This window comes from Tauraco erythrolophus, chromosome 9 (genome assembly GCF_009769465.1).
Source record: "Tauraco erythrolophus isolate bTauEry1 chromosome 9, bTauEry1.pri, whole genome shotgun sequence".
NCBI classification, from domain to species: Eukaryota; Metazoa; Chordata; class Aves; order Musophagiformes; family Musophagidae; genus Tauraco; species Tauraco erythrolophus.
Genome location: NC_141473.1, coordinates 22,517,134 through 22,534,909, shown reverse-complemented (window position 1 = coordinate 22,534,909; position 17,776 = coordinate 22,517,134). Strand labels below are relative to the sequence as shown.

Genomic DNA, 17,776 nt, shown 5'->3' with positions numbered 1-17,776 from the left:
TATAAATTAGTAGGTGTATGAGCAGATGGACTGGGAATCAAAAGGGACCCATATAGCAAAGCTATAGTGGTTAGGAAATTAGATGTTGGGCACAGATAATTGTCACCGGCTGTGGGGATCTGGAGAAGGGGTGTTGGGCATATCTAAAATTGAGGAAGTTGGGATGTGGGTGAACTGAATTCATCACGGGTAGAGGGGTTAAGGTAAAAGGAGCGGCGGCTAAGGGCTAGGGAACCAAGCAATAATCCCAGCCAATCCTGAATTTGTCCATCTCAGTCTCAGCTGTCCAGAGGGCAATCAGATGGGCCCATGTGAAGCCCCACACTTTCGTTTCCACCACACAGCGCAGTTAGAGCGCAGCTGGGCTTGTTTTCTTTGTTTGCCAACCAGTGACATGGAAAACGTTTGTTGACTCAGAGTGCTTTTTTTGTCGACTGATGTGTTTGGTAACTTTGTCAGATGTGACTTGTCCACACTGCTCCCCAGAGACAGGATTTGGGAAAGGGGGAGGAGGAGGAGGCGACAGGGGTGGAGCTGGCATCCAATCCTCTCCAATACCACCATCCCATTGTAGTGCAAAACAGAAAGGAAACAAAACCCTAGAGTGAAAGAGGAGCATCAAACATCAGAGGAACTTGTCTGCTATTCAGGTGGTGGGGAGGGATGGGACTTGGAGTTTTATTTTTGTAGGGTTTTTTAATTATTATTTTGGTTTTTTTGTTGTTTTTGTTTGCTTGGGTTTTTTAGAAAATTGGGGATTTGTTCTTTTTTTTTTTTCCTTTTTACAGACCTTCATGACAAAGCATAAAAACACAGTTATATTTATATATCTATTTATATATTTCTTCATTTCGTCGGTTGGTTTGTAAATGTTGCTCCATCCTCCTGTCTGAGCTGATTGTGTGTCACAGAAATTGTGGGTGTATGTGTGAGGTTCCTCCCAGCTCTGGCCTGCAAAGTCACCGGGCGTGGGGTGCCGCCAGCTATGGGGGAAGCCACGCTGGAGAGAGGGGATGGGGTGCACAGAGAACCCCTGGTGGGGTGCAGATAGTTACTTGGTCCTTTTCTTCATTGCCAGATGGGCCAGGTCTCTGTACTGCCATCTCTGCTCTAGCCAGACTGTTCCCTCTGTCCTGGGAAACAGGGCGAGCATCACAGGTTACACATGTTGAAGAGTCCACCATGGAAGAGCATATCTTTGGGGAACAGTGTTTCACAAGTGACGTTCTGCCCTGCTTCCCCCGGCCCCTACTGCTCCCAGAAGAAGGGGGTCCTGTAAGGCAATGGTTGCCAGCTGCATTGCTTCCCAGTCCTGGAAGCCGAGGGCACTCTGTGTGGCTGAGCTGTGCCCAGGCCCGGTGGAAGGCTCCACAGGAGGAGCCGCTTGGCCGTGGGCTCTTCCCGGCACAGGGGGAGCGGTCAGGTGGAAGGCAAGGGAAGGGTGGAGGGGTCTCAGTCTCGTGTGGTGAGTGCTTGGTCTGGCGTCTTCGTGGTTAAGAGGAAGGAACTGGACTGTGGGGAGGAACGGAGAAGGTCTCTTCACCCTTCCCAGGGATGGAGGGAGGTGATCAGACAGGTACAATGTGGAGGCCTAAGCTGTCGCCCTGCAGTTTCATGTGGTTTCCATGGTAACTAGTGGCGGTCATAGGCAGCGGCAGCAGTGGGAGGTGCGGAGCCCCGGGATGTGGCACTATAATAATAAGGGGAACCTGAAAGTTAACACAGGAGAAGAATGGACTGGTTGAAAGGACAAACAGTAAAAAAAATAAAATAAAAAAAATAAAACAATCAAACAAAGAAAAGAAACAAAGAAGAACTGAAAAGAAAAGGAAAGGAACCAAAAGAACAAACCTGGGCACTCAGCTCTTGATGGGATTAGGGAAAGGCAATCGGTGGAAGCCAGCCAAGAGCCACATTTCAGTGGATGGATACTACTGTGGCCTCTGGCTCTGAAGCATCTCTACGCCTTTTGCTCCTTCTGACCATCAATAAGTTCCCGAGAGGGAAGCCCGTGCGTATTGCAGCACAAATACGCCACACCTGATCTGCGGCCACGAGGAAAGTGTCAGGGCCAGATGTTCTGAGTATACCCGACAAAGTATAGCGGGTCACTTTTAAAACCAGAAGGGGAGAAATGAAACAAAATTACAATGTTTTATTGTTTGGGATTTTGGTCACATTTGGCTTGAAAGCTCTCTAGATGGTTATTGAATGTGTGTTAAATAGTGATTGATTACTAAGATCACAGTTACTGAGGTTTAACAACACTGGAGCAAAATGTGCATCTATTACCCAGTTGTTAAACCTCAGTAAATACGTAGGTAATAATCAGAGCTGATTTATTTTACCTGTAATAAATCTTTTCCTATTCCTTTGCAAAGAAATGTTGTGTTAGAAGATACGGTCTTATGGGAGGTTTTTCCCCCTCTGAAATAACCTGACTATTTCTGGGCATATTAGAGTCACTGGAGATGGATATATCCCTGCAAGAAAGCTCTACTGGCTATTATAAACCTAATGATGCAGCCTGTCTCCCGCTCTGGACACTGTTCTAACTGGTTTGATGGGAAGAACTTCTATGGGATTTCCAGATCCCCAGGAACTGACTGTGGATTTAACTTGGGAGAGGAGTGAAACCTTATCTGGGTTTTTGATCAGACCTTGAATGGATGCTGATTGCAGCCTGAGAGACTAGCAGAACCTGAGTTTAACTTCTGATCTCATCTGGTGTGGATGCAGCCAATGGAGAAGCCAGAGCTGAACTGGAATTCTGAACTGTCTCACAGAAGAGGAATCAGCTTCAAAACAGATAAAGAACACAAATGAGGTATATACCCATCTAGACACTGGACTGGAGAGTGAGGAAAAAGGCCTCTCACCTGGCCAAATGTTGAAATCCCTCTTCAGAAACAAAACAAAACAAAGAAAAGAAAACAAAGAGACAAACAGAAGGAGCGCGAGGCTGGGGGTGTGCTGTGGGAAAGAGCTACTCACTTAGTAATGCAGGGTTGCTGAACCGCCAGGCCTCGTTGTAGGTTGTGTACTGAGGGTGGCTGTAGGGGTTCCCTGAGAACTCGCTCCCTGAAAGAAAGCAAGGAAAGTGTGAAATACAGTTAAGAATGAAGATTCATGGCTGCTATTCCATCAAGCTAGTGTTCATGTTGAATCCGTGTGCCAGCAGGAAAACTTGTACATCTAGCTTCCTTGCCCAGCTGGGACTTTGCCTTTCAGGACACTGTAGTGTTTGTTCAGTGCAGAGTTGTTTACCCATACAATTGAAAATTGTAAGATTGACCTCTTTAGAATCAAGAAATTAGTTTAAAATGCTGAAATTCAATAATACAAATAAACAAACTGGTTTATTTTTCATTGCCTTCTGGCTTCTGATTCTCAAGGTGCAGTAGGATTGCATATGCAAGCTTTTTCTGCAATTAACTATCAGCTTTCTTTTAAATAAAATCTAAGGTTCTCCAGTAGTGTCAAGACAGCAGGCATGGGAGCTTGAACGGGACAAGCTTGCAGTAAACTCATTGGAACCAGCAGTGCTGTTGATGGCAATATGTACTGCTAAGTTTTGTTTATAGGGTACTGAAAGCAATGACGTATTTGTGGAAAAGAGTATCATTCATTATTGGAAACGTTCTGAGAGTAGGGTGGGCTTAAATACAAAATAGAACACATATGAATCACACTTTCTGTGTGATGGTGTTAGTCAGAAAAGAGATTTAAGTGATTTATATATGATGAACCCCACATTTACGCTTAGTTAGTGAATTGCAGAGAAAACTTGCTGTATTCCATTCCAGAAAATAATCTTCTAATGATTAATGCTTTAGGTGCTATTCTGAATCTGAATGACAAGGTGGCTACAGCTCCCTTTTTCACAATCAGTAAAATGGGCCCAAACCAAAATACTTGTGAGCTTTGTGATCTAATCAGACTCGAAGATTTGAATGTTGTAGAGTATTCTTAAATATTCAGTTTTATTGTGCGTAAGGAGCTGTGTCTCCTTGTTTTATAGAAGGCTGTGCGGGGCTAAGGGAATTATATTTGGTAACTGAGGAGGTATGGTGCTGTATTCAAAATAAATAAATGTCCCAAAACTTAAAAATACATGATCCCTGTTAAGTAAAAACATGCCTTTATCTGATCATAACCTCAATTTAATGCAGTACCAACAAGCTGGGGACAATCAGCACCATCTGAAAGGCATTATGCACTTAAAAGACAGTGAAAGAACGTCAAGACGACTAGCTTCTGGTCTGCCCTGAGGTGTGGGTAGAGTTATTACAACAGAACTGTTTGGAAAACACCTAGAGTTCCTGCTAGATACCATGGAATATAGCGAAAGAGGGCAATGCAAGACACGCTGGAGGCCTGTGATACAATTACCAAAGAAACGTCAATTAATTATACTGTAATCTCTGCAAATCTCCCCTCACCAGAGAATGAAAGGCAAAACCGCAGATTCTCAGATGGCAGAAATGAAATCTATTGAAGCCAGGGGATTTGCACCAGTTTAAACTTGAGGAGCATGTGTCCAGCCAGGTTCTTTGAAGACACTCAGGGCAATAACTAGTCAGTACAAAAACATGTATGTATCAAAAGCAATCACCATCCAAAGGTATTTTAGTCACGGTAGTTTTTAGTTTCAGCATAAAACCTTGTTTTGTGTGACAAACCTAGCTGAATACTGTTTTAATGATAATAACTTGGCATGTTTTCATATCTAGAAACATCCTGCACTGAAAATCCTGACAGCTATCTGGGAAGGAATAGGTGAAACCTGCTAAGGTGACCAAGATGCTGTGGGATGGGATATGAAGGCAAAAAGGAATGCGTAGTCCAGATTCATGTCTACTGAAGTGACTTACCTGTGGGATATACTGGAATGAGTTTGCCTCCCAAAGAAGGAAAAAAACTAACCAGATGAGAACTTCTGGTTTGAAATGCCTCATGTAAACATCACTTCTCTGCATGGAGAGAAGTTCTGATGTTTCAAGGCTTCTTTCTCTCTCTCACCTTCTTCTCAGTTGTCACCCTAAAGTGTTTACAGTGTTCCTAAAGCACGGGTTAACTAGAGGAGAAAGAGCCCCAGCTATGGAGAGCTGGGGAGGAGGGAGGGCAGCCACTGGAAACAGTGTTTATTGACGAGGAGTGAAAGCATGCATGCAGCAGGATAATGAGCTTTTGAGCTCAACTGTGACCAAGAGGAACTGAGCTATCGCCTTCCCTGATCGCTAATGAAACAAGTGTAATTTCCTCATCAACATTGGATTCTGTTTAACGACTCCCTGCCGTTGCCATCACCAGCCCTCCGCAGGCTCTACACTGCTCTGCGCAAACTGCGGTTCCCTTCAGAGGATGCTCACTTCACCAAAACAGTGCAGAAACTTGGTGGCCTTTCTGGGAAAGAGGAAGAATTGAGGAATTGAGGCAGGGATCAAAAGTGCTCTGTCACCTGAGTAGGAAACATCTCTCAGACGCATAGGTTAAGTGTAGCACAATACCTGATTCACCCTTCTCTGTGACTAACCCGTGCTTTTTCAAATGCGTGCTCAGGGACTACTGGCTTTCACCCATGTCTACAGCCTGAGACCTTAAGTTACAGGCAAGGGCAAATGCAGGATACGTATCTTACCACATCGTCTACGTAAACCTCAGAGATACTCGCATGCATGACTGACCATGTTGCATGGATGTACTGCTGCTGGAGACAGGCTCTTCCCTAGATTATACAAGTAGAAGTCTAGTGAAAGGTTGTTAAGGATAGAACAGAGCAGCTTTGGTTAGCAGTGATCAAACAATTTTCTCAGAAACAGTTTTCCACTGGAAAATGCTGTCTCATCAAAATGGAAATGTTTTGCATGAGCTTGTCAGCTTCAATGGAGTTTTGGAAAGAAAAGTTCGGAAAGGATTGCAAATTGAAACAAAGTATTATGTTTCAACTTTCTTGTTTTGTTTCATTTTGCCTTTCTCATCTCATTTAATTTCCTTTCAACTCTTTTATTATTTTAATATGTCTTGACATCTAGAACATGTTGATGTTATTGAAATGTTTCATCCTGATGTTTGCAAATTGAACAGTTTCAAGATTCTGACTCCTCATCCTAACGCAAGATGAAAACAAATGTCAAAAAATCAGAGTTTTGCATGGGTTGGAAATTCTGCTTTCTGACCAGCTATATTTTTAGCTCTGCACCTTTATTTAAAGACAGAGCCTCTTTTTCATATTCACTCACATCTGGACACTAAGGCTTGTTTGCATGTCAGTATGTTTCTTAAAGATACTCCCTGAATGGTAATCTTGATTGCTTCTTGTTTGCACTGTAGTTAAAGTACTGGCCCCTGATCCTTCTTGGCCTGCGGGCATGTAATCAACCATTGGTGACATCATATTTGTTTTCTCTGTTCAACCGGGACTGTTAGCAGAGGTTGCAAGCAAACACAGAGGATCAACCTCATGAGGCCTATATTCTGTGCAATCTGTGCTCTGGGAACCTTTACTAACAGTATTTCTTGGTATGCGTATTTAAATCTTGGCACGTTCAGTCTTCTAATACAGAAACCATGAGGCATGAAGTGAGCCTGGCAGGTGGCAGGTTCAGAACAAATAAGGGAGGTAGTTTTCACACAATATGTAGTTAAGCTACAGAACTTCTTGCCGTAGGTTGGTACAAATGTTAAAGGCTTATATGGGTTCAAGAGACAGTGTTTAAGTTTGTGGAGGGGAAACCTATTGAGGGTGTTTAATATTAAACAGAAAGATACTAAGTCTGGTTTAGGAAGTCTCTGAGCTGCAACTTCTTGGAGGCTGGGAGATCATCTGAGAAAGTACCAATATGTGTTTGCTCTACTCTTATACTCTTCCCCAGGCATTCACTTCTGGCCCCTGACAGAGAGAGGTGACTGCAGAGATCTGCAGTGTGACCCATTAAAGACAAGTCTTATGTCCCTTCCCAGGAAGCCTCTTTATCTCCAGCTTGTTGGCTTCAGTCACATTAGAAGACAGGAATAGCAGGACTGCCAGGCTGGGTCTGACCAGTGGAGTATGACTGAAACAGCCAGAACTTGATGTTCTGTGGAAAGATGCAGTAACTAATGCAGGATGCCCAAGTACACCACCGGAAAACTTCCTCTAATTGACTATCGATGTCAGATTTAATGTAAAGATAGCTGTTTGACTTGAATAATCTTTTTAAAGTATAACTCAACTTTTTTCCTTATCCTATTCTTTTTTCTTTTTGGGTGTATTTGTGTGTTTTTGAGGACACTGCTGTCTTATGGATAAGTAGCTTCCACATCAAGGAGCTGAAATACCCTATGCTTGGATAAATGACCCCTCTGATTAGTGGTCTTAAAATTTTTGTCCCAGTTTAGATGTCAGTATCATCCTTGTGATGAGGATGTTAAACTTGCATAGCAATCACAGAACAGTTAGAAGTTGAGGAGTGCCTATTTTTCAGAAGTACCTATTCAAAGAGCCAACTATTTTGGTGTTATTAATAATTTCTATATGCCATGACCTTCTATAAGTTTTGACCTATAGCTGACTTAAATGTTGACAACTGAGTCTACCTACTGTTACTGTGTGGTGGGGTTTAATTTATTTATATTGTCCTAGTGCTGCTCTGATTCTGGAGCCAAACCATCTCCCTGAAAAATCCAATATAGAAGGAGATGCCCTAAAATTTGCCAACTCCGCACGACCCCAAAAGTTCAGCCAGCTGGTCTACTATACCAAAGGACTAAAGTAGGGATGTGGAGGGAACCAAGCCACTATCTTTTCCTGATCTGCAGGTCAATTACATCATCTTCACAGCATAGCCTGAGATTTTGTTGTGCCTTAGGGTCGTAAGTTGTACGTAGCTCTGGAATGTGACCATAGGTATTAGCCACGACTTCATGGTACATAAGCAGTGATTTGTCATTTAAAGATGTTAAGGCTCTGACCTGCAAACATTTCCTATCAGTGATGTTTCCACTGTCCTCGCTGCAGTGCGTATTCATTTAGCTAGCTGTTCTGAGATTTGGATGAGGGCTAAGTTAGGCTTTTCACTCATAAGCCCTGGCAAATCATATTGTAGTGATTTATGAGCTTTCTGTCCTCAGCTTTCTGCTGCTTCAGTTCTGGTGTCATCCCTCCAGTAGTAGAGGTTGCAGAATGGACTGTGCACCTGGACATTAGCCATCACAACTCACAACCCAGGGCGGTAACATAAACAGAAATCAGTGGCAGCTGAAGTTCTGAGCTACCATGGCTGAGAAACAAAAATCCTGCCTCTTCATTTATCTACTGGGAATAACTATCATCAGAGTAGTGAGGAATAGAGCCTGGGGAAATAAACTCTTCAATTGCCCTCAGGTAAATGGTCCTCTCTTCTCCCTAAACACTGGGAGGATCCATTTGAATACCCATCCAAAGGCATTAGGTAGGAAAGAAACAGTTTGCCTTTGGATGTCGGATTAGGTAGATAGTTTCTTGGATTGGAGACACTATCTTACAAACAGGATGTGGGTAAGTAGTGAATAGTTTCTCCTGAAATGCTGTTAATTATTGCTGAGGTCTTAGCTAGTTTAGGCTATGGACAGTAGGTCTCCAAAATCTGCAGGTATTAAATTACCATTGATGATTTTCAGTTTGATGCCGTGGCTTTAGACAGAAGGTAAGTTGTTACCCTAAGTTACTGGATAGTTGAATATCCTGAGCCACAAGCAGTACATAATAATCTGCATGGGTCATTGGAAAATAATTACATTGGTTAATGAATACTAAGGTTAATTAATTACCAATTAATTGCCACAGGTTATAGATAGCTAGTTGCCCATAGCAGCAGTGAATCAGTTACTAGGAGGAAAGAGGTATGTTACAGAAAGGATTGTTAGCTATCGGCATTGATTATGGGCACCTGATGATTTCTTTATGAAAAGAACAGGCCTTAATATCATCAAAGCAATAGCAAAGCCAACTGTGAAAGCTCTTACAATGCTAGTATACTGTTCAAACATGTGTGCACCATGACTGATGGCTGGAGGCTGACTTACCAGGAACCATTCCTGCAAGAGTTGAGGTTGGGTAGCTGCCTTGTCCAGTCGGGGGAACATGGGGTGGGTAGCCAGGCAAGGTGGTGCTTGCCATATCACGACCTGGAAAGGGAAAGAATCGGGACAGGTGATCAACAGGGATAAGATCTTTCAATATTGATTTGATATCACCTCTTGTCCCACTGTCACGTGACTAGCAGCTTGACAGGCAAGTGCTGTGCAGCCTTCTCTTATGTAAGTGCTGTTCACCCACTGAAAATCTTGGGAGAAGATTGTGGCACTTTTAATCTCCCACTGTAAGGATGGATGTTAAAACTTAGCTTTCTGAGGCTCTTTTTTTCTTGTTGTAGATTTTGGATCTATTTTAACTAAATCAAAATGGCCCTGAGCTGCTCAGAGAATGGCAGTGTATTCACTGCCAGAGTAGCTAAGTTCCTGTCTATATGCATTGGATGCAGTTCCAAAACTATGGTGATGTTACTTTAGGGCATGTTCAATGTGCAAGGCACTGGAAAGTGATCCAAGAGTTTTCTGTGCCTGTCTCTCTTCCCACTTCTGCCATTCACCTGCTGATGACTTTAGGCAAATCACTTTACCTCTCTGTGTTTCTTTTTATGCTGCAAACTCTTTGGTGCAAGGGCACACTTTTAGTACATTTGCACAGTGCTTAGCATGAGATCAATACTGCTCAGACTCCTTCCAGGTGCTGCTGTAATATATATAATAATAGGGCAATGCAAATCAGTTTGAGTCCCACTTCATTTTTATCACAGGTGCAAGTTTTTGTTAGTAATACTTGAAGTTGTGATATCTTTTCTCCACCAAAGAAGTAGAGAGGGGTGTGGACCAGCTGGATGACTGTCGTTTATTTTTCATCTCTTAGGAAGTGCAGCTGTAGGCTTCTTGGTTGGTGCCAGAGGCATTTCCTCATTTGGACTGGTTAGCCTGAAAATGGGCCAGCCAGAAGGGCATTTGCTGTTAGTGCTTATTGCATTTAGATGAACTAAAATCATCTCAGAAGCTGCTGGGAGTTTCAAGCCAAAACAAAACAAAACAAAAAAAAGGCTAAATAAATTAAGATAATCTTTCCCCCACAGCTGCTGGGAAATTTACAGCTCAACCTCCAATGCTGCCTACTGAGATCTCAGCCTGTTCCAGGCATCCAAAGCCTTTCACATTCCTTAGGTGAACTGTAGCTCACCAACAAGTTTGTGCCATTTGTTGTTCCTTTGTTAAATTTTGTCTCTCCTGTCTGTTCTAACTGGAGAGCTGGAGTCTGATTCGCGTTTGGAAGTGACAGGTTAAGTATGGCCCATTAACACCACTGGAGTCACTGAAACTGTGCTGGGATATGCCAATGAAAGAAGAATAAGAGTTGTTTTAGCTCTACTAGTGGTAGAATTATAACTGATACAGCAGGCCCTGGAACAAGCATGAACCTTGGCTGGGGAGTCAGAAATAAGTAACAGTTACACAGCAAAGCAAAAACTCATCAACATGGAGCATTAACCTGAAGGGAGGGAGTTCCTCTGGGATGAGGTGGGTTAAACCAGTGTCATTGCTTTCATAGGTCTTGACTAAAGATTACTGAGGTGATTTGCTCAAGCAAAAAGAAACACAACTTCATTCTTTCTCCCTGAAGAGGTTTCTGATCAGTGGCTACTGTTCCTAGATCACCTCCTCTTGGAGGCACAGAACTACCAGACAATGGCTGAGCGATTTTCCAGCCACTCCCCAATATTGATAAAAATAAATATATAATGCCTCAAGAATTTATATTCTGCACTCTTCTGCTCTTTTATCACCCATTCCTTTAGTGATTTGTAGCTGTGTTAAGATGTATGATTAATACCTACTAGATGTAGTTCTTTTTTTTCCCTCACATTCTTTTAAGGCAAGAAAGTTTTATGCTTAAAATTCATGTTATTTTGGTTCACTTATTGACTAGCCTGAGAAATAACAACAGGTGATGAGTGAGAAAAAAGTGTTACTGAAAAGTTAGAGAGAACATTATGTAGCAGCAGGCAAAATTAATTCGTTTTGACACTTCTGTTCAGGTGGGAACACATACACACTTGCTCTGCTACTCGATCTATGCACATATGCCCCTGTGTTTTTATTCAGACAGAGGCTGATGTTCAAAACTCGGTGTGGAAGATTCGCTGGGAAGTGATCATCTGTCAAAATCCTAATCTTGAAAAAGACGATAACAAACAAGTACAGTATCAGCAACATGAATAAGAGTCCCACAGAGAAACTCTTAAAATGCTGTTACATACAGGCAGGCCCCTTCCATTACCTCCTCCATTACCAACGGGTAGTTAGGGATTATTAAATTCTTGTACTCCAGGGCTATGGCAAAGCTAGCACCTGTCCTGCACATATAACATGCTTCCAACTCCAGCCATTCTCCCTTCTACAAGAGCCTTCTGAGTGAGGAACACCACCTTCATCACTGTGATGTTGTTTGAGCTTTCGAACACTTTTTCCCATGTCTAATTCTCCATAAGGGTCCTAAGGCAGGTGCCTCTCCTGAAACACAGTGCCTTCTAGGCAACAGCGTTGTCACATATGACTGCATCCCCAGAGAACTATATCGTTGGAGAAAGTCTGTTAGGAGACTCCTTGGCTTAGGAAATGCCCAGAGCTCAGAGGCTCTTACTGGCTGCAGTAAGATTGGACCAAGGCAGTGTTATGAACACAAGTCTTCTCTGCTGTTACTTGTTGCTTTCCTACAGGGAGGTTTAGAAATGCAAATCTCACCCGACAAGACAGAGGGAGGATGTTAGGTCAAAGGAGAAAAATAATATAGGAATATGAAGGAGGCAGACAGAGATGAGATGTGTTTCTTGAGCATTTTGAACTGTGGTCTGCACTAAGACTTTGTCTTTTCTGAAAAAGCCCCAATTACGTTCTTTGACAGTGAGTGACAACAGCCTCAGTGGTCACCCAAAATGATACCCACTATTTCATCCAAGCTACTTCTGAGCTTCTGCAGCAATGTTGCTTCAGTCACCTTGCACAGGAGTTTCCCCTCATACCTACCTGAAACTTCTCCCTCCCCTCCAGCCTGCTGCTCCTAAGTGCTGACATCTTCTGCAACCTATTTCTCCATTTCTGTCCTTCCCTTAAAGGCCACCTACTCAAGTCTGTATTCCTTTGGCTGTAAGACATTATAATCTCTCACTCACCCTTTCCTGGTCTTGACATTCAGACGTGATGCCCTGCTTCTTAACAACTTGATCTGTTGTGTGAAGGCACCAGCTCACATTGACACTCCCAACCCAAGTGACTCAGGCATTGCTCACAACATAGCTATGGCAGTGCTCACCAACCGTCTATGTATTTGTCTGACTTCGTAGTTTGTACAACCCATGCTGAATGACCCCATCAGTCCTAGAGCTGGTGAGGTTACTCAGGCTGCTATCAGCTACCTTGGGCTACCACACAGTACCCTTGCTGGGCCTGCAGTACTCAGGGGCTTTATGGCTATTGAGGCAACACAGGATTTTGCTGTACGAGTGTTTCTATACTAAGTCCCAGACCCATCCAACTGGGACACCCAGTCACTTCTAGGTAGTTAGAGCTTCTTTTCCCATTTTATTCTAAAAAATGAAGGACTGGCATGAAATCTTTTTGTGACTCTCCATGGAGCTCAGAACACATGCTGCATACACAGAATTGGAACATGGTTGCTCTGGTTCCCACTTGCACTCAAAGAGCTTGCAGCATTTACTGGTCTCCCCATCAGACGAAACTGAACCCCTTGCCTGCAGCATCCCCACTGAGTTTGTGGCCAAGGCCAGTTACCTGCTATCAGAGGCTGGCTGCTGGACTGCCCAAAGTGGGCACCATGATGAAGGAAGGCACTGTAGCAAGGCGTGGACGCATCGTCTGAAAGGGCCATGTGGAAGGGCTGAAGATCAGCCTGCCCAGAGCCGACCGGCGTGGTGGGGGTGAAAGGGGTGAGAGAGGCTCCATGAGGCTCTTGCTTTATACTGAGGGGAGAGGAGAGGTTTTCTGTGGTAGGGTAAGGGATGGACACAGACAGACAAAGGGAACAGGGGGAGGAAGAGGAGGGTGGGGAAGGGAGGAAAGGAAGAACAAAATGGGTAAATGAAAATGGAGTGGTTAAAATCTACAGGGAAATTAATTTAAAAAACAAAAATAAAAATAAAAGGTTAGGAGTAGATCAGAGGAGCCAGTGCTGAGACAACAGCAGTAAATATACCCGGGGGCTAGGCTCTGACTGCAGGGATGCCTCTGCAGGGGCAGCAGGAGATGAGGAGAATGGAGTGCAGTGGCAGATGGGAGGAATGGGATGCAGGAAAAGGAGAGGTGAGGGAGGAAACATGCAGGAGAGGGAGGACAGGAAGAAGCATAGGGTTGGGAAGGAGAAGAATGCTCTGAAGCTTCTGTGCTCCCTTTCCTGCTGCTTTCTCTTGCTGGCCAAGGGCGCATGAAGATGCTACATTTACACAGTCTGGCCCAGGGAATTATACCACTTTGTCTCTTCAAACCCAAGATAGCCTTCCCCAGCAGAGCAGCATGGTTATCAGCATCTTTAAACAGGATGCTCAATGTAACGGCCAAAGCTTTTCAAGCCAAAGTCTGTAAAAGTTTTGACAAAAACGATGTAGCTGAAGTTTGAGGTGGTTAAAATAAAAATGAGACTATACAATTAATAGGTGGATAGACAGATCAATCATTTTGTCTTGCTCACAGTGGCACACTTTGGAGCTTTAACCATAAAAGCAGTCAGTGCTGACTGGTTGTTCCCGGAGTATAGTGTTGCCAGACAGATACCTTGACAGAGAGATACAATGTAGGAGAGAAAATGTGGGGGACTTATAAAAGGTCTCATTTTCATTGTTGTTTGCATTGGACCTTGGTTTCTGATGTGCAGATTTGCATAGGCACAATAGATACAGTTTTGCAACTGCTCCTAACTTGGCTGCCAAGTAAGAGGTTTGGGAATTGGAGAACTCTGTGACCTAAAGCATGGGTACTCCAGAACACCCATTGTTGATGGGTCAGCAGTAAGAGAGTCTTGTATTTGAACACCTGAAAGAGAAGTATGGATGATGTAATCAGATCCGATCCAAATCATCTAGCAAACCATCCACCCTCAGGTAAACAAATTAAAGCCAATAAATGAAAGCCATGTTTCTGCCGTGATGGCAAGTGTTGCCAATGGCCTATGAAATAAGTTAGTTCTGGTGGTTTTGATTTATACAGAAAAATATAAATGTGACATATAATTAGGTCATAAATCTGACCTCATTAATGTAGAACTGGCTTTATTAACTCTAGGCACCTTATTGTGAGACTGAAATGCTCACCTAGACAATAAAGGGCTGGGCAGTTTCTATCTGTGAATGCTGTTTATCCAGAGGCATTTGTTTCCTAAAGGTTTGTTACCTGGCAAAAATGATAGTTTGCCATCTGTGTTCTCCTCCAAGTACCTCTAACCTGGCTGGCCAGCAAAGGAATCACTGAGACTTCTTTACAGCAAAGACATATGTTCACGGTTCAGTTGATTGGGAAGGATCAGTCCTGGCCAAAAGGCATACAGTTCCTCTTTATTTAGATTACTTATGTGAAGTCTCTGGTATGCTAAGTGAGGATTCTTCCCCCTTTTTGCCATAGGAAGCTCTAGCAAGGATCTTTTGTGGAGGATATGGGGAATGGAAGTGGGAGTGTCTGGTTCTTGTCGCACACTTAATTAAACTCACTAGAGTAGGCAGTACATCAGTGCCCAGCTTCTGCTTTTTACAACTATCTACTATCCTACAGTCCTACCAGTGAGCCCTCACATGCCAATGCTAGTCTCTGTAGATGGAGAACCCTCAAAGCTATTTTTCTCTTGCATCCTCTGTCATCAGATGGCAAGGAGTGCACAGATTTACTTTCAGGCCAGACAGGCAGAGTCAGTACCAGCACTCTGGGAGTGCTGAAGCCTTTACCCAAATAATGTTGATACTAGATAATTTGGATGAATAGATCTATCTGCAAGCAGAGGGCCAAAAGTTCCCCTGGCTTTCAGGGGCTGCAAGTGAAGTGATATTTTTCAAGGAAGCTATTTGACAGTCATACCTAAATAAGCTAGGGACACTTTGGTCCTGGGAATTTTTCAGGCTCCTTTTTCAGCTCCCCACACTATGCAAGGGAGAGCAGGTGTGGGGGCCGCTGGGGAGGAGAGGGCAGAGAAGAAGATGGACATGGGAAGCATGGGTGGGCAGAAGCAAGAGGTGCTATGCGCAGAGGTTAATCCTGTTTGCACAGCCCCCAGGCACGTTGGGTTTCCTAGTCCCTCCCCTGCTTTATTTCTCTTTTAAAGCATGGAATTTTCAGCTATAATCCTTCCTAAACCGCAGCATTTTTCAGGCGCTCTGTGTAAGTGAAACCATAATCTCTGGTAAAACAGACCGCTTAAGCTTCTGTAGCATTAGGCCAATCTGATCCAGCCCCTGGATTTCCGCTCTGCCCAGCCACCACGGAGAGGATTTCAGCCTGAAAGACTTTCTAAAGCCCTCGCAATGGCAACAACGGTGCTAGGCCTTGCCTTGCAAAGCTGAGAAGGGTTAAGGGACCAGGAGCTATTTGTCCCAGTGTTGTGAGGCTGTTAAAGCCCCTGTCAGACTCACAGTGGAGATGAGCCCAGCCCTCTCTTGAACACATCAGGGCTTATGAAGAAAAATTCCTTGCACCTTCCAGAAGCAGCATCACTTACTCAGTGCAAGAGGATAAAGAAGTTAACAGTAACATGGCAAAGACACTGGGACACAATAATGCTAAACGCTCGTCTCTCCAAGAGTAGAGGAGAGGAGGCGAGGATAAGGACAGACAGCAAATGATTGCACAACCAAAATTCAGACTTTTATGTGTCTATTTATCTATCTGTCTTTCACTCTACGCTCTGCAACTGCACAGACATAACTTATATCTCATGTATCTTCACTGTCATTTACCAATTTTTACTCCTTTGTTGTCCAGCTCTCCTCTGACTAAAAGCGCCTGAATTCTGGCTCCGATATAACTCCTGCCACTGCTATGCTGGAATAATTGCCCCAGCAGTGAATTATAGCTCCAAAGTGTGTCAGTGTAGACGAGATCGATTGATAGATCTATCTATCCACCTGTGAATGGCACAGTCCCATTTTTTATTTTAACCACCTCAAACTTCAGCTGCCTCTTTTTTGTTTTCACTTCTGATTTTCTCCATTCTCTAATTCTTTCGTATTTGTGATGGAGAACTTGCTCCTTTCTATCTCAGGTCTTGCTAGTGCCAGCAAGCTGTGGAGCAGTGCCGTACTGGCTTGTCTGTGTCTTGGGGGTGTCCCTCAATGAGGCTGCATCAGGGAACCCTAAGGTATCTGTCAATGTCTTATTCCTAAGGCTGGAATACTGACTTGTAACCCAATATGGGACAGAATGAGTTTGCAACCCCCCAAAGCAGCAGAAATCTATTCCTATCCCAGGCTCCTTTCTTCTTCTAAATGGCAAACGGTATCCTTGTTTATGAGCGACAAAAAAATACTACCCAATGTCATGGTGGGGGAAATTTGAAAGGGTCAGCAGGGTGGGGATATAGCTGGAAACATAGCAGAGGACTACATATTATCTGCATCTCCTGCTCCTCTCTTTCTTGCTGTACTTGCTGAGTTATGGCTGTTTTTCCTCCTTTCTAACCCTGTCCTCTGTTATTCTGGCGGAGAGCTAGAACTAGTGATCTCTGGCCTAAATTCCCCCTGCAAATGAAGGGATTTTGGCCAGACAGGGTGAGAGGAAGATTCACAGCTTTGGGTTCCTACAGAGACTCGTCTCAGCTTTTATCGTGCTCTCTGCTGCTGAAGGGAAGGGAAGCAGGAGTGTTTGCACGACTAGATAAGCTGCTTGTTTTTCATTGCTGGCTTCCTGGAGGATAAGCTACCTGCATCCAGTGCTCCTCTTCTTTTCAGTAAACAAAGAATATCAAGATGGCACATCCGTGTGTAAGGGATGGCTTGTACACATCCACTTAACAACACTGCTCACCATCTTGACAATGTTTAGTGTTCTCCATCATTTCCTGGAGTCGCTATCAAATATTCATATCGCCCCAGTGCCTCACTCTTTAGAACACATATCCTTACAGCATCGCTTAGAGATCACTGTTTTATCTGTGAGGAACTGCGCCCAGAGAAGTCGTATGCAAGTTCATGTAGGAACCCTGTGTTAATGCTGAATCTTATCTCAGGTCTTTTGAATCCTATGCTTGTACCCACCATAGAAACATCTTTTTCCGTATTTGCATTCTCAATTCCTTAGAAAAGTTTCATTGTGGCAAACAGAATGAGACTGGGTCCTCAGCATTCATAAACTGGTAAGTTTACACTACAGCCAGTGGAGTCACATTGCTTTATCCCACATGAGAATCTTGCCCCAGAAGTTCTAGAAGTTATGCAAAAGACCAAACTGAACTGACACAACGCATCTTTCACTTTTGCTTTCTGTCATGTCAGAAGAACCGCTTTTTATTTCATTTCTTAGTTTTCTAGCTTTTCTTTTGCAAAAGCATTATGCAAGTTGCACTGGAGATAAAGCTCATCCTATCTTTCTTCCCTTCTCTTCTCTGTGATCATAACAGACCTTTGTTAGAACAACTGAAAAGTGTGCAAAGACTAATCTGCTTTTCGTTGTACCTTTTCTATCTTCTCTTTGTATTCCTGCTGACTGGAGAATGAGCCTT

The 17,776-nt window shown here is 43.5% G+C and overlaps 1 protein-coding gene across 5 annotated transcripts in view; it reads right to left on the bottom strand.

Moving 5' to 3' along the window:
- Nucleotides 1–1,568: 1,568 nt before the first annotated feature.
- PAX2 (paired box 2) overlaps nt 1,569–17,776 on the bottom strand; it is an 84,715-nt gene continuing 68,507 nt past the window's right edge. For 2 of the 5 annotated variants that reach the window (XM_086616684.1, XM_086616681.1), the window contains exons 8-10: nt 9,046–9,147; nt 2,995–3,081; nt 1,633–1,709 (exon numbers count right to left, since the gene is read on the bottom strand). In XM_086616684.1, coding sequence (XP_086472810.1) covers nt 1,633–1,709; nt 2,995–3,081; nt 9,046–9,147 — 266 coding nt within the window. Of the gene's footprint in view, nt 1,710–2,994; nt 3,082–9,045; nt 9,148–12,855; nt 13,066–17,776 lie in introns of all 5 variants that reach the window. The other 3 variants (XM_086616683.1, XM_086616680.1, XM_086616682.1) reach the window with 3 other exon arrangements.